The sequence below is a fragment of the Myiozetetes cayanensis genome, unplaced genomic scaffold, assembly GCF_022539395.1.
Source record: "Myiozetetes cayanensis isolate MyiCay16 unplaced genomic scaffold, myiCay2020 scf34, whole genome shotgun sequence".
In the NCBI taxonomy this organism is placed as follows: domain Eukaryota; kingdom Metazoa; phylum Chordata; class Aves; order Passeriformes; family Tyrannidae; genus Myiozetetes; species Myiozetetes cayanensis.
In genome coordinates, this window is record NW_026087566.1 from 1,864,088 (window position 1) to 1,880,223 (window position 16,136).

Genomic DNA, 16,136 nt, shown 5'->3' on the forward strand with positions numbered 1-16,136 from the left:
TGATCCTCAAATAGTCACAGGTTATGGCCCCTCAGGAGGGGACACAACGTAGAGGAAGGGCAGGGGAATGAGCAGGGAGAAGGGTGGCAGCTGCTGCTCACCAGCACCTTCACAATGTCTTCAGACACCTCCTGCCCACAACACCACTTGGGTCAATGTCAGAGCACAAGGGGTAGAAAACTGAAAACACAACCCTGCCCTGCCTGTAGGAGATGGAAAGGTGGGGACACTCTGGGTACGGTGCTTGGGGATGATCCTGGAGCCCTGGGTGTGGGTAAGTGCTCCCATCCGTGACAATGGCCATGAACCTCCAGGGCTTCCTTCCTGGTCCTGCCCTGGGGTGACCCAGAGAGGCAGGTCCCCAGGGAAAACTGTCAGGATCCAGCCCCATGACAGCCCTTCTTCCAGACAAAGCTCTGACCTCCCTACCTGGAGCATGGGGGTGGAGGATACACCTGAGTGGGGACATCATCCAACTCCTACTCAGTTTGGTGGCCAAAAACCAAGGCAGCAGCTCAGGAGCTGTGTTGGTCAGGCAGGGGTGGAGGACAATAACCTCCTCCTTCATCTGTTTTCTTGCCAGTTGTGGCATCCCTCCCTGATAGGTCTCTTTGGGGCTGGTCCCTAACCTGCCAGAGTTTTCAGGGATAGCAAAGGGTATTGGATGCCTGAAGGACCCCCTGAAGGACATTTGATGGTAGAAGGACGGGTGATGTGTCAGAAAAGCAGCCCCCTCTCAGGCGTCTCGGGTCAGGCATCCCACGCCTGAGCCACCCTGAGGAAGCCAAGCCTTCATGGCCAGGCAGACATTGGCACCTTCTGGTGGCACCTTGTGGTGGTCCCCAGTTCCTGGAGGTCCCAGAGTGAGGTGGGGGGCTCTGCAGGTCGGTCAGCTCCTGCTCACACCGCTCCTCCTCAACGCTCCTCTCCATCCTCTTTGCAGAGGCTTCCCACGTCAAACCCAACCCCCCGAACTCCACCTCGGACTCGGACCTCATGAAGTACCGGACCATCAGCCAGATCCCCCAGTTCACCCTCAACTTCGTGGAGTTCAACCTGGAGAAGCACCGCTCGGGCTCCACCACGGAGATCGAGATCATCGCTCCCCACAAGGTGATGGAGCGCACCCAGAACGTCACCGAGAAGGTCACGCAGGTAACGTGGGCACTGGGAGGCCACCAGGGCAGTGGTGGGGGTCGTGGTGTTGCTGCTGGGGGACGGTCACAACCGCTCCTGTGGCTTTCAGAGAAAAGGAGCGGAGAGTGGAGTCGATACCTGGAGATTCCGCCCTAGGAAATGCCAGCACCCCTGTGTCTGGGTTTTTCTCTCTTCTGAATGGCTGAAATGCTCTTTTTATTCCCTTTAATGAATATTTCTGGTAATTTGTGGCTGGGGGAACACCAGCACGGACTGCTCGTGGTGTGATGGTGGCCTTGAAGGGGACACGTGTGTGAATGTTTGCGTGGCTTCGTTTGGAGGGGGGAGGCTCTGGCCTCTCTTCCTGCCCCCAGAGCCAGGGATGGAGCCCTCAGGGCACTGCTGGTCCTGAGGTGCTTGCCTGGGCACCCCACGCCGGGAGCAAAGGTGGCCACGCCGAGGGCCACCAGATCCCCCGGGAGACAGCAGGTGGCACTGCACCGTCACCGACACGTGTGGCACTGCCTGTCGCTGCCGGCGACACGCGTGGCCGTGCGGTGTCACCGAAAGGGGCGCGCCCGGCACTGCACTGACGTGTGCGGGAGTGCGGGAAAGGCGCCGCTGTGTCCCGCAGTGCCCAGCAGGGAGCTCCGACCTGCGGGGAAACTGAGGCACGGCGGGAAATACATCCAAGGGCAACTCCCACTGCTGCCAGCAGCAAGCCCAGGGCAAATCTGATGCTAACGCAGCCCGTGTGACCACAGAAAAGCCTCCACGCCCTGTCCCCACCACACGGGACACCCCCCCCAACAAGGACCGCTGTCCACACTGGGGTGACAGTGCCACGGTGGTGGTGGCCACTCGGTGTGGGGACAGTAGCTGGTTGTGGTGTGACAGGATTGCAGCTGACGGCTCCCTGCAGGACCCCACAGTGCACAAAGGCTGATCTTCCCTTCACCTTCAGTCTCCAGATGGGATGGGATAGGATGGGATGGGACAGGACAGGACAGGATGGACCTCTTCTCCCCTCCATATCTCCCCCTTCCACGGGGGACCCAGGCATCCTCCCTGTTCTCACCCCAACATCCCCTGCACCTCCCACCAAGCCAGAGCTCCCCTCTCCTGGCTGATAAATAATTCATGGTGAGGCAGAAACAGCAGCGAGACAGCACTAACAGAGTCTAAAAATACCTGCTGGTGGGGACAGGGAGAGGAGACAGGGGCTGTTTGGGGTGCTCTGGCCCCTCAGCAGGTCATGAGTGCAGTGAATGTGCTGGGCTCAGCCTGTCGGGGCTGTGTCTCTGGGGCACAGCTGGAGGCACATGGGGATGCTGTGGGGTCGGTGTCACCAGGCTGGGCTCCTGTTGCAGATGGTGTGTGTCCCAGTGCCCCTGAACTGCCCCAAGGGTGCTGGTGGAGCTGGGCAGGGATGGGGGGCTGAGCTGTGTCAGGATACGGGCTGGGAGGGACGCCAGGTCAGTGCCTGCCTGCTCTGCAGCCAGCACCGTGGGCCTGATCCTGCCCAGCCCCTCGTGCTTGAGGGTCTCCTGGCGACTCTGCAGTGCCCCCCCTCTCTCCAGCCCAGTGTCCCCGTCCCCAGCAGAGGGCAAGGCACAAGGAAGGCACATGGGTGCCGGGCACCACGGGGCACATGGCCTGGGTCAGCCCGGGTCATGGGAGCCTCCCCCCCTCTGTCACCCGCAGCCCTCACACACCCTGCTCCCTCCTCCCTCCTCCTCCTCCTCCTCCTCCTCCTCCGTGCTGCAGCTCCCTCGCTCACTGCCCAGCACCCAGCACCCAGACCCAGCACCCAGCACCCAGCACCCAGACCCAGCACCCAGCACCCAGACCCAGCACCATGAGCCTGCGGCTGCGGCTCAAGCCGGTAAGTGTAGGGGGAAGGAGGAGTGGAAAGGGGCATCCACGGGATCACCATGGGGGGCAGCTGGCACTGCCACCTATGGAGACTCCCGGGGCCACCCAGGCCACCCAAGGGTGACACCCACAGCCCTCCCAAACCCCCACCCATGGGCAGAGAGGGACAAGGCTGCAGCGGCTCCCTCCCTGGCTCTGCGTTGGTTTGGATGCTCTTTTGCAGGTTGTTTCTTTACCCTTTTCTGTCTCGGATCTTTGGGGTTGTGAGTTTTTTTAATTTGAATTAATTCCTGCCTGGAAAACAACAGGTCTTGACCTGCTCTTGCTTCTGCCACGAGATGTGTGTGCCAGGAGCAGGGATGAGGGGCAGGGCAGGTGCCCCCAGCACAAGAGAGCAGCATTTGGGGGCCTGAACTCACAACTAGCCTCATAGAGCTGCCCCCAGTCAGGCAGGTGAGGATTCAGCTGCTGAGGGTGTGAGCGTTGCTGGTTTTCCCAGACACAAGGTGTAGGAGTCTATCCCAGGTCTTCTGGGTGCACCTTAGTTTGGGGATCACGGTTTCACCGGTGCCTCCTCGCCCCCTTTCCCCGCCATCCCCACGGGAGCGCGGTCCCCGAGCCCATCCAGCGCCTCGCTCCCCTCCGCCCTCCAACGATTGCGCTCGGGTCACTTTTTCCAATCCCTCCCCTCTCCGTCCGCCGGCGGACGTCGACGGCTCCCGCCGCTCCATTGGCGCTCCCTGTCCCCCACGGGGGCCCCGCCATCGACCGGGTTTGATTAATCCACGCCGGGCTCCCGAATGCCCTTCGCAGCCGCATGTCTCCCGCCCGCCTGGCCGAGTGCCTGCGTGCCTGCGTGGGCGATGCCACGGCCCGAGCGCTGCGCCCGCCGTGCCGGTCGCTGCCCGGGTGCGTGGGCGTGGGGGCCCCCATGGTGGACACCCGGAGCCCGAGGGTCAGCTGCCGCCTGGGGCGCCGGGCGAGCTGCAGGCAGGTAGGAGAGGGGCAGGGGGGACACCCCCGGGACGCGGGACCCCCGCCGGGGACGGGGCTGCCAGGGGTGGATCCGCTCCAGCTCGCAGCGCCTGGAGCCCTCGGGAAGCGCTTGAGCGAGATGCAGGATCCTTCCTGGCAGCGCGGGAAGGGTCGGAGCCTTCTTGCAGGTCTGTTTGTTGTCAGAGCCGTGGTGATGCCCGTCAGCGGTGGTGCCCACCACCGTTGCCTCGGGACACGTGGATCCTCCTCTCTCCTCTCTCCTCTCTCCTCTCTCCTCTCTCCTCTCTCCTCTCTCTCCTCTCCTTCACAGCCAGGCAAGGAGGTCCCGTTTAGGGCTCGGTGCTGGGAGACAGCCCTGAGGTGCCCCTCACCCTCCTCTGCAGCTGGCACTGGTGCCCGGCACCACAGGGACACCAGGGCACAATAGAGCAGCAGAGGCAGGCAGGGGGGATCTGGCTACCCCCTAGATAAGCCCCTTCATGCCACCACCCACCCCTCAGCACCCAAAGTAGCCCCAGCTTTCCTGTCCCCAGGGCCTTGTGTGGTGTCCCCAGGCTTCAGAAGCTGGCACTGGCCCTGGAGGGGGGAGCTGGGACAGGCCTGGGACGTGTGGGGGACTCACTGGAGCTGTGAGTGTGTCCCCATGAGATCAGAGACACCTGGGGGCACGTGGCAGCATGGAGAGGGGGGTGCCTGCACGCTTGAGGTGGTGTTTGCACGTTGGTGGCCACAGGTGACCCCTTCCCTGGGCATGTTCAGATGGGAAATGGGCACCGCCTGAGTTTGTGCTGTGGGTGGCCCAAGCTGCCCCCTCTGCTCCGAGGATGACTGTACCAGAGGGACATCCAGGAGAAAGGTCCATGCTGGGACCAAGAAAGGCACGGTGCAAGGCTTGGGGGATGCCTGACGTGCTGTAACCCTCGAGGCCAGGCCATGGCACAGCCATGGGATCTCCAAGCTGCATCTCCAAGCTGCCCATCCCTGTAACCCCGTGCCAGGGACATCCAGCAGCTCCCGAGGTGGTGGCACTGAGCCGAGGGCAGTGAGGCACGGCAGGAGGCACTTTGCTCTCTGCTGGCATGGAAGGCTCAGAAGGGCACAGAGCAGAGAAACAGCTGCCCCAAGGGTGCTCTGACCATCAGAGACAGACAAGGAGCCGGGCACACCTCGGTGTCAGCCACAGTGGGCAACTCACCCTGTGGCCCCCTGGACAAACATATGAAGCCAACAAAGGTGAAAAGGGTGTAGGAAATGTACTGTGTGCTCCTGGCTGCTCTGCCAGCATGTGGGAGCCCTTTGCCTGGTTCCTGGCCTTATCCAGCCTCTCTCCAGGTCTCCCATCCTTCTCACACCCGTCTCCTGGCAGGTGCTGTCCCTGGGTGCTGACGTGCTCCCCGAGTACAAGCTGCAGGCGCCGCGCATCCACCGATGGACCATCCTGCACTACAGCCCCTTCAAGGCCGTGTGGGACTGGCTCATCCTCCTGCTGGTCATCTACACAGCCGTCTTCACCCCCTACTCGGCCGCCTTCCTGCTCAACGAGGAGCAGGTGGAGGAGAAGCGCTGGGACTGCAGCTACACCTGCGACCCGCTCAACATCATTGACCTCATCGTGGACATCATGTTCATCGTGGACATCGTCATCAACTTCCGCACCACCTACGTCAACATCAACGACGAGGTGGTGAGCCACCCTGGCAAGATCGCCATCCACTACTTCAAGGGGTGGTTCCTCATCGACATGGTCGCCGCCATCCCCTTTGACCTGCTCATCTTCCGCTCCGGCTCCGACGAGGTACGGTCTGAGGGGGCCCCTGGGTGGACAGGGAGAGAAAGAGAGGGATGTGGATGGTTACTGATGCAACTGGTGGGTGGCTAAACCCAGGAGGGGCGGGGGTGCTTTAGTTGGAGGATGGACAAGAATGTCATGACAGGTTTTTATTAGGCAGCTGGGACCTAGACAGTGTCTAACTGGACCCTCTCCCCTTGCTGGGGCTGAGCCAGCAGAGCAGGCTGGGGGATTGTTTAGGGACTGGTCCCACACTCCAGTGAGGCTGAATTTGAGGTTGCATTGCCAGCCAGACTCAAAGTGCTGGCAGTGGAATGGCCCTGTGGCTACTGCACTACCTGGAGGCCCCACATCTGGGAGTGAAAGGCAGCTGCTTTGGGAGCAATGGTTGGCAAGGTGAGGGCGCAGGAGGAAACATGGGGCTGGCCTTGGCTGCTCTCACTTGCTCACCTGTAATCCCAGAGCTTGTTGCCTTTACGCTCAGGACGTGGCATGACTCACCTGACCTCGTTCAGAGGTCACCTCCAGGACAAGGTGATTCACGCTCTAGAAATGCATTTATATCCTTCAAAGGAAGGATATATGGCCAGATTTACCCTTTCCCTTGCCCCTGAGGCTTCTCCCCCCTCCCCTGCAGACCACCACCCTCATTGGCCTCCTGAAGACCGCCCGGTTGCTGCGCCTGGTGCGCGTGGCCCGCAAGCTGGACCGCTACTCCGAGTACGGAGCGGCCGTGCTCTTCCTGCTCATGTGCACCTTCGCCCTCATCGCCCACTGGCTCGCCTGCATCTGGTACGCCATCGGCAACGTGGAGAGGCCCTACATGGAGCACAAGATCGGCTGGCTGGACAACCTGGGCGACCAGATCGGCAAGCGCTACAACGACAGCGACCTCTCCTCCGGCCCGTCCATCAAGGACAAATACGTCACCGCCCTCTACTTCACCTTCAGCAGCCTCACCAGCGTGGGGTTCGGCAACGTGTCGCCCAACACCAACTCCGAGAAGATCTTCTCCATCTGCGTCATGCTCATTGGCTGTGAGTGCCTGCGCGTGTCCCGCTGTGCCCGTCCCCGGTTTGGAGTTTGGAGGGGCTGCTCAAGGGGAAATGGGGAGAGCATGGGGGGTTCAAGCAGAGCATCTCCCTCCACCTGTGCCTCTTCTGCGCAGACAAATGGATGGCGTGATAGAAATGCGGGTTTGCAGAAACCTCCCGGTTCTGGGCCCGTGGGAGATAGGGGGTGTGGAAATCTGCTGTTCCGGGTCTGATGCAGCTGGACGTGCATCCCCCCACTGAGTCCTGCCCTCTCCTTGCAGCTCTGATGTACGCCAGCATCTTTGGAAACGTCTCTGCCATCATCCAGCGCCTGTACTCGGGCACTGCCCGCTACCACACGCAGATGCTGCGGGTCAAGGAGTTCATCCGCTTCCACCAGATCCCCAACCCGCTGCGCCAGCGCCTGGAGGAGTATTTCCAACACGCCTGGTCCTACACCAACGGCATCGACATGAACGCGGTGAGTGCGGGGCAGGGAGGCCACGTGTCCTCACGGCGCCTCGCCCTGAACAACCTGGAGTCTGGATGTGGGTCCGCCCAAACACTTCCAACCTTTCAACCAGGGTAGAGAGGAGTTAGAAGGCTTGGGAGGCTGGAGGCAGGCTCTTTGATCACCCACCTCCTGCACCTCCCTTTCTCCTTCTCCCCTTTTTCTGCCCACTCCTCCACACCTACCCAGAGGTTGCATGAGGTCACTTCTTGGCCAGAGAGCGGGTTTGGCGAGGAGCTCGGAGGCCCCATCGGCGCCGAGCACTTTCAGGCCGGTGCCTGTCGGTGTCAGAGCCGCGGAGCAGGTATCGATCCAGCTCCTCTCCACACCGCCGGTTGCTAAGCAAAGTGCATCCTGCTCTCGCAGCAGGGAAAGGAGGGCATTTAAATAAACCTCGATCCATTTTAATTAGAGCCCAGAGAGGCAGCTGTTTGTTAGCAAAGGGGGGGATCAATGGCGGAGCTGCGCTGGAGAGGCGCCGTGGCTCCCGGCCTGGCGGGAAGGCTCGTGCCGACGGCGCCCGGGCTTCCACAGGACTGGGGAGGGGGCTTGGCCAAGGAGTCCTGGGCTGGGGCCGAGGTGGCTGGACTTGGCTCATGGCCACAGGATTCAGTGCAGGAAGGCAGAGGAATGAGAAAGGATGAGGCAAGGAGAGAGATGAGACCTGGTGTTTCCCTTCTCTTGGCCCTGGGCAGGTCATTAGCCCACTCGTTCCCGGTTCATGCTCCTTTTTTTCATAAGATTTGATTCTCCTCCATCCGTGAGCACCATCAGGATGTAGATTTGTATGAATTCAACCTCTCCATCTTAAGCTGCTGCTGCCACATTAAACAACTGGGCAGCATCTGGGGGTTTGCTGCTGGGAGAGCTTTGAGGTCTTTTCCCCCAGAGGAGACAACACGGGCTGGACATCAGTGGCAATAATTAGAAGCAAAGCCATGGCACCCTATCAAGAACAGTGCAAACTCAGGACACAAATCCCCTGTGAGAGCTGTGCCTGACGTGCCACCGCTCGCACCAATTCCTGCCGGCTGCTGCTGAGACACAACACGACCTAATCAATCACCCCCCAGCTCGATCAATCCAGCCGCCCCTGATTTCCCAGTAGGGAAACCAAGGCACTGCTGCCAGCCCGGGAGAGCAGGATGGAGCCAAGAACAAGTCGTGCTCAGCAGCCCCAGCATGGTTTTTCCAGATTTGGCCACCAGTGGAGAGGACAGCGAGGGGGGACCCCAGAGCCATATGCTGCTCTCCTTAAAAAAACCCCATCCCAGGTGGATTTCACCGTGGCACCATGAGTCATTGGTGGCAGCAGCTTTGTCCATATTGCGAGTTTTCCCTTGATTTCACCTTCAGGTTCAGCTTTTGTTCACCACGAGGTATTTGCACAGGTATATTTAGCTGTTGCTGCACACAACTGTCCTGTGCTGTTGCTGCTGCTGCTGCTTCTTGGCATTCAGGCAGGTGCTGTTTAATTAAGGTTTTTGTGCTCCTTGTGCCAGTTTGTGCTCTTGTTCAGCCAAGATTAGTGGGTGTAAAGATGAAAAGGGGGATATGCCACCAGTGGGTATAAAGAGATTGATCTGGTTACTGTTATTTATTGCTTGGGAGTGTTTTTGTCCCCAGCCACGAGCAGTAAAAGCCAGTGACAGGCAGGCAGGGATCCACCAGGGGAAGATCAAAAGATCATAGGATGGTTTGGGTTGGAAGGGGACCTTAAAGGGACCTTAAAGCTCGTCTTGTTCCACTCAGGCAGCTTCCACTAGACCAGGTTGCTCCAAGCCCTGTCCAACCTGTCTTGTCCCCAGCTTTGTGCGCTGTCACCCTGCGTGTCCCGTGGGCTGTTCCTGCCCGGGGACAGTGGACAGTGGTGTGATGGCATCTCCCCCTCGCTCTCCACAGGTGCTGAAGGGCTTCCCCGACTGCCTGCAGGCCGACATCTGCCTGCACCTCAACCGCACGCTGCTCCAGAACTGCAAGGCTTTCCGAGGAGCCAGCAAGGGCTGCCTGAGAGCCCTGGCCATGAAGTTCAAGACGACCCACGCCCCGCCCGGGGACACCCTGGTGCACTACGGGGACGTCCTGACCACGCTCTACTTCATCTCCAGGGGTTCCATCGAGATCCTCCGGGAAGACATCGTGGTGGCCATCCTAGGTGGAGAAGTCCTTTCCTTGCCGAGAGGGCGAGGGGTGGTGGGCGAGGGGCAAAGGGGGGTGGGCAGGGAGCAGTAGAAAAAGAGTGGCAGGTGAGGGTCACAGAATGACAGAATATGCTGAGTGTGAAGGGACCCCCAAGGATCATCCAGTCCAACTCCAGGCCCTGCACAGACATCCCAACAATCCCACCCTGTCCCCCAGAGCGTTGTCCAAACCCTCCTGGAGCTCTGGCAGCCTTGGGGCTGTGCCCACTGCCCTGGGGAGCCTCTTCAGTGCCAACCACCCTCTGGGGGAAGAACTTTTTTAATATCCAACCTAAACCTCCCCTGACACAACTTCAGGCCATTCCCATGGGCCCTATCCCTTGTCACCACAGAGAAGAGATCAAGTCAAGGGACTTCTACTCGTCCTGGTCACCACACCAGTGGACAGGGAATGAGGGACCCCTAGGAGACACCAGGGAGAGGCCACAAAGGAGTGAGGAGATCAAGGCATGGCCCAGCCATCACTGATGACCCACTGCCCTGGTTGGTGTCCCCATCAGCGATGGCTTTCACAGCGTTATCCCCAGTGTCCCCAGTGAGGGTCAGGGTTACTGGGTATCCCCTTGTTTGTGAATCCCAAAGTGAGGGGCTGCTCGGGCTGGGGAGGGGGGTGCCCACTTGTCCCTAACGAGCTGCCTCTTGGCACAGGGAAGAACGACATCTTTGGGGAGCCCATCAGCCTCTACGCCCGCCCAGGCAAGTCCAACGCCGACGTGAGGGCCCTGACCTACTGCGACCTGCACAAGATCCAGCGTGAGGACCTGCTGGAGGTCTTGGACATGTACCCAGCCTTCTCTGACAACTTCTGGAGCAACCTGGAGATCACCTTCAACCTGCGAGACGTGAGTGCCAGGGCTGCCCCGGCCAGGAGTGTGGGCAATGCCTGGAGTTTGGCGAGTGGGAGGGCAGAAACAGGGATGTCCACAGGTGCTCCTCACTCACTTTGGGGGGTGGATTGGCCAGCAGCCACATTTCCCAAGGCACTGTCTGCGTGGTTATGATCCCATCCCCCATAGCCCAGCAGGTGCATACTGCACCTTCTTCGGAAGAGGTGGCCCCACAAGCCATGCCAGTGATATTCTGCTCTGCAGCACTTGTCAATCATCCCCGGGACTGCTCCAGCCTGGGCAAGTCCCCAGCCTTTCCCTGGTGACCAGCCCCTCTCCTCCCTCAGGCAGACAGCGTTCCCCGCTCCCCCCTCAGCGAGGACTTCGACTGCACCCACCGCCGGGCCCGGCGCCGCAAGCACTCGCCCTGCCCGCCCAGCAAGCCCGGTGAGTCCACGGGATCAGCACAGGGAGGGCTGGGCAGTGGGATCATCCTTCAATCACTGCTCTGGCTGGTGCCCTGCAGACCACCCAAACTTTCCCTCCCTGCTGTCTCTCCCCTTAGGATGCCCCCGGCCCTACAGGCACCCCGCAAGGGATGGGGGCTGATGCTGGCACTGCCCAAATTAACCTGTTGTGCTGTCCCACAGACCCAGACACGGGCATCTCTGATGCAGAGCAGTATCACACCTACTCAGAGCTCACCAACCCGCAGGACCCGCTGGGGAAGGACCAGTGGGACGACGTGGGCAGCAGCACCTCTCCCTGCTCCCAGGCCAGCGACGACGAGGCCAAGACCGGCAGCCCTGTGAAAGCTGAGCCCTTCCCCACGCCCAAAAAGGACGAGCTCGCTCTGCCCTCCCTCAGCCTCGTCACCACCAGAGCGGACGACGCGGAGGTTGGGAAGCAAAGGGCAGAGAGCAGCCAGTCCTATGCAGGTACCCCTGGCTGCAGCCAAAGCTGGCAGGAGGCTGCTCAGAGAGGTTTGGGCGTGGGGGGGCCTTGTCTGGGGGCAGAGCCAAGGGTGGGACACGGATCTGAGGGGAGCCACGCTGGTACCGAGGGTTTTTGCTGCCTTTTGTCCCCAGCTGCATCTGCTCTGTCCCTCCTGTGCCCTGTAGCTTCTCCCAGCACCCCTTTGGGGCTGCTCCAAGGGGCCAAATGACTTCCATGGTTGTGTGGTGTGCCGGTGCGATGGCCTGTCAATGAGCACCTTGGGTGCCAGGGGGGGATGGATCCCCATAAGCCCCTCAGGTGTCAGGGTGGTGGAGTCTCCCTGAGCACCACGTGTGTCAGGGGATGGCTCTCCACGTGTGTCAGGGTGATGGACTCTGGAGCACCTCCACGCCAGCGGGGCTGGAGGATGCAAGACAGAAGCAGAAGCGCTGAGGTGTCTCCTCTCCTTCCAGCCACCCCCCTGGACATCCCCAACATGTTCACCTTCTGGGAGGACCGGCGGCCCAACCCTGCCCCGGAGCCCCTGCAGCACATCTCGCTGGTGCAGAGCTCACGGGACGGGCCCCTGCCCGGAGACTGCAGAGCAGGGCAGATCGAGTCCAGGCTGGAGCTCCTGCAGGCCCAGCTCAGCAGGTGGGCAGCTCCACGGGGAGCAGGGTCACGGAGGACCCAGGGGGACTCAGGGCCATCACCTTCTGCTTTCTCTGAGTGGCCACAGCGGGCTGTGTGGTGGCAGCAATGCCAATGGAGGTGGTGGGAGCGCTTTGCGAATGCAGCAGCTTCTCAAAGGGCAAGTCCTGGCCCTGACTGCAGCCCAGCCCCTTGTCTGCCCCTGTGCCACCACCCCTGGGATCTGTCACCACCCCTGGGATCTGCCACAGCGTCACCACCCCTGGGATCTGTCACCATCCCTGGGATCTGCCGCAGCGTCACCACCCCTGGGATCTGTCACTTTGCCGCTGCTTCCAAACTCAGCGCAGTCAGGGACATAAAACCACCCACAGGCATGGCCTGAGCCCTCTGCAGGCCTCCCCTTCCTGCTGCAGAGAGCTACAGGCGTCCTCCTGCTCGAGCAAACAAGCCTCATGCACATTGTTGCTCTCTAAATAAGAAAAAACACAGGATTTTTCAAACTGACAGAGAGGAGGTTTAGATTAAATATTAGAAAATATTCCTTACTGTGAGGGTGGGGATGCCCTGGCACAGGTTGCCCAGAGAAGCTGTGGCTGCCCCTGGATCCCTGGAAGTGTCCAAGGGCAAGTTGGAGCAACCTGGTCTGGTGGAAGGTGTCCCTGCCCATGGCAGGAGGTGGGACTGGGTGACCTTTAAGGTCCCTTCCAACCCCAACTGTTCTGTGATTTTTGAACAAGGGGGAAGAGCCCACACTGAAGGTGCAGGTTTAAGGTCCCCAGGCAGAACCCATGTGAGCTCTGTGGGCTCTGCTGCCCGTGTTGAGCTCACACACCCATGTTTAGGTGACTCACCAATGCACCAGCCCAGCACTGGGGGACAGATCTGCCCCTCTGGAAGTGATGTCATGACCATGCCCTGCAAGGGGGGCTGTGCCCGCTCCTGCCAGAGCTGCTCGTGTCAGTGAGGGTCCAAGCAGAAGGAAAACATTCCTACTTTTCCATTTCCTTCTATTCCTCAGTTAAAAATGGTTGGCACCAACCTGCCCCGCTCCATCTGTCAGCACAAGCTCCTGGCCTGGACAATTGATCCAGATTAAAACAAACCATTGCAATTTTTTTCCCCCCTCCAGGGTAGTTTTAGCCTTTTTCAAATCCCCACTCCAGATCCCACTTTGGCTCCACACAGAACTGGGCAGAGGATGATTGAGGATGGCAGGAGAGTGAGGGCAGGATTGATCTCTCTGGTTTGAAGCTCTCTCTAAAAACCTCAGCGAGCAGCAGGCAAAGCATCATCCCCCCCTCGGGCAGCAGGGCGGGCACCTCCTCCCCAGTGCCTCCCCTGCCCGGCCCAGGGATGCAGGGGGATGCACTGCACTGACACTGGGCTGCTCTGTCCCCAGGCTGGAGTCCAGGATGTCATCAGACATCAGTATAATCCTGCAGCTCCTGCAGCGCCAGCTGTCCCAAGTGCCCCCCGCCTACAGCCCCATCTCGCCGTCCTCCCAAAACCTGGCCATGTACGGGATCCTCCCGCGGAGCCTGGAGCCCCTCACCCCCTGTGCGCCTCTGGAGGACGAGGAGACGGCGCCCCAGGAGCAGGTAAGGTCACCCCTCCTGGCTCAGCCCCCTGGGCAGCTGGATCTGAGCTCCCTGCAGGCAAAGCACAGCCAAACGCTCACAGGGGCCCAGGCAAAGCCCGCTGGACTTGATGTGGGAGTAGATTTTCCCAGTGCATGGCTGATTTTGGGCACAGCTGCCACCCCCAGCACTGCCAGGCTGCCCCACCAGCAGGGAGGGGAGGGGGTTCCTCTACTCTGAGCCTCAAGCGACAAATGACATTTTGGGGCTCGGAGCTTGGTGAGGCTCCGAGGCTGATGAACAGAAAGCGTGGCTGCTTTGTTTTGCTTCTACCATAACCCACTGGATTCCCTCCTTTCCCACCAGAGCCCGAGCTACACGGAGGTAGAAAAGTTCCACTTGAAATCCAGGGACTCCTTGTCGAGCGGGATGCACCTCTCCGGCTCATCCGACAAAACCATGCCAGCCCACTCGGAGCAGGAGCAGCACTCGCCGCCTCTCCCCAGCCCAGAGCCCCCCCACCAAAGGGCACCAAGCACCCAGGGACTCTTGAGGGGCTCTCGCTTCCCTTCCCTCCCCGAGCACTTGGAGGCACCTTCCGAGCACCAGGACATTCAGAGACACCTCTCCGACCCGGTGCTTCCTGGAAGTTAGAGACTGCAGGGCAGGTCAGGAGGAACCTCAACTGCGAGCTGGGTCAGTTGATGTCGATTTTGACTGCAAGGGTAAGACGTTGGACGATGCCATTGGCTCAGGGGTATCATTTGTAGCTGTCTTCTGCCACCGTGAAAGGAAGCGTAGCGTGGCCGGATCCCGAGGTCGACGTTTTCCAGCGGTTCCCAAATAGAGTAGGTTTCATTTGCACATTATAGCCAACCCAGAACAGCTCTTCCAGCCACCAAGGAGCTGGTTAGGCCGAAAGGTACCCACCGCCTCGTCCTTGCCAAGGCTTCCTCTCCAGAATGGCACGAGCCAAGTGACCACAGCGACCACAGGAGGGCGAATCCACGGCTCTCAGCTGTGCTGGGAGCTCTGTGGAGCAGGGACCGTGGGTTGGTAGCAGGCTTAGCCCAGCAGAGCCCGTGGGCGCTGCAGGAAGGGTGGTCAGCACAGGAGGAGGGGGAGATCTCCACGGGGTGCTCCGTGGGGAGCTGCAGGCGGGAAGCCCAGGGCAAGGACAGGGGGCAGGAGCTTGTCCTACTTGACTGCCACTGAGAAACTAAGGGCCAACAGCCCCTGCCACTGCAATGCTTCAGCACGAGCCCCACCGGGGCACTGACTCCTCCAGCAAACCCCACCGACACCTCCCCACACCTCCCCCGGACGAATCCAACCGGTCACCGACCGGCCCGGGCGTAAAGCACAACACTCAAAAGCACAATCCCAAGAGAGCTGAAAAGCCCCCCTGGACACCTCCTCCTGTCCAGCCCTCCCTGCCAGCTTCTCTCTTTTGATAAAAGGTTTGATAGGTGCTTTCCCCCTCCCGGCCAGCCCCTCTCTCCCGGCAGCATTCCCGTAGGAGCAGCCCCCATAGCGCCGCCGCCTCCTCTGCCGCTCGGGTAGATGCTGTGACAGTCCTAGGCCGCCAGCTCAAGTCATGTATCGAGCTCCCCTCGAGAGTAGTCAAACTGTGAGCAGCTCTTTCTCTGGAGTTTTAGTGTACACTTTGCTAATAAAGATGTTTTTGGCACCTGACGCCGGGGTGAGGGTTCTGCTCGGTGGGAGCGCCTGGGAATTCGTTGTTCGTTCCTGGCGGTGTAAAGGGATAAATCTGGCAAGACCTCCCCAAAAAAAGGTTATGTTCAAACCCCGGTGCTTCATCCAGGGAGTGTGGGGCTGAAGGAGCACATGTGCAGCTCTGACAGGTCAAGGAGGGAGCCGTGGTGGGGGGCTTTGCCTGAGGTGTGTTTGCAAGACCATTTCTCATGCACAGCTGGCTGCTGGTGTAGAAAAGCTGTTCCAAAGCTCTGCCGAGCCTCGGCTGCGTCCCATTGAGAAGGAATTACTCGGCAAAGATCACATCAAGGGTCCTTGCAGCGAGTGGGGCTTCGATGGGCACAGCCCTTCCCAAAGACCCAACCTCCCCTGGCATCCCCTGTGAGCGGGCACGGCTCCTGGGAGGCTGGGACCGCTCCTTTAGGGGGATGGACCCAGGATCGTCGACCACGGATCCCACATGGCCCCCGAGAGGCGAGGAACCCCATCGTGGGTTAAACCAGCCCTCCCCGTCCCCACCCCCGGGCTGATCCATCCCGGGGTGCTGAACCCCAGCAAGGAGTCCCCCTTCCCCCAATAAGGCGTCGGGCACGCGCCAGTGATGCTGCTGCCGCCGCTTCCAAAAATAACCGCCGTAATTAAGCTCCGGTTAATTAGGGCCGAGCCCTGCCCCGTCCGCCACCGGGCGGGGGCGGGACTCGAACCCGGGTCCCAGAGTGGCCCCGCCCGCCGCGGGCTGGCGTGACTGACATCGCTCTCAGCCAATCAACCGCCGATACGGGCTCAAGATCCCGCCTCCACCCACTGCGACCCACGGCAGCCAATAAGATGTCGAGAATGCTCGGCCCCGCCCTCAGAGGGCGGAGCCAAGGGCAGCCATAGC

General features: G+C 60.6%; 1 protein-coding gene across 3 annotated transcripts in view; it reads left to right on the top strand.

The window, feature by feature from the left end:
* KCNH6 (potassium voltage-gated channel subfamily H member 6) overlaps positions 1 to 15,232 on the top strand; it is a 31,482-nt gene extending 16,250 nt beyond the window's left edge. For all 3 annotated transcript variants that reach the window (XM_050327589.1, XM_050327590.1, XM_050327591.1), the window contains 11 exons: positions 944 to 1,155; positions 5,375 to 5,803; positions 6,435 to 6,834; positions 7,113 to 7,312; positions 9,245 to 9,497; positions 10,192 to 10,385; positions 10,718 to 10,817; positions 11,021 to 11,308; positions 11,780 to 11,960; positions 13,360 to 13,558; positions 13,904 to 15,232. In XM_050327589.1, the coding sequence (XP_050183546.1) occupies positions 944 to 1,155; positions 5,375 to 5,803; positions 6,435 to 6,834; positions 7,113 to 7,312; positions 9,245 to 9,497; positions 10,192 to 10,385; positions 10,718 to 10,817; positions 11,021 to 11,308; positions 11,780 to 11,960; positions 13,360 to 13,558; positions 13,904 to 14,191 (2,744 nt within the window). In that variant the 3' untranslated portion in view covers positions 14,192 to 15,232. The remainder of the gene's footprint in view (positions 1 to 943; positions 1,156 to 5,374; positions 5,804 to 6,434; positions 6,835 to 7,112; positions 7,313 to 9,244; positions 9,498 to 10,191; positions 10,386 to 10,717; positions 10,818 to 11,020; positions 11,309 to 11,779; positions 11,961 to 13,359; positions 13,559 to 13,903) is intronic.
* Positions 15,233 to 16,136: the final 904 nt, after the last annotated feature.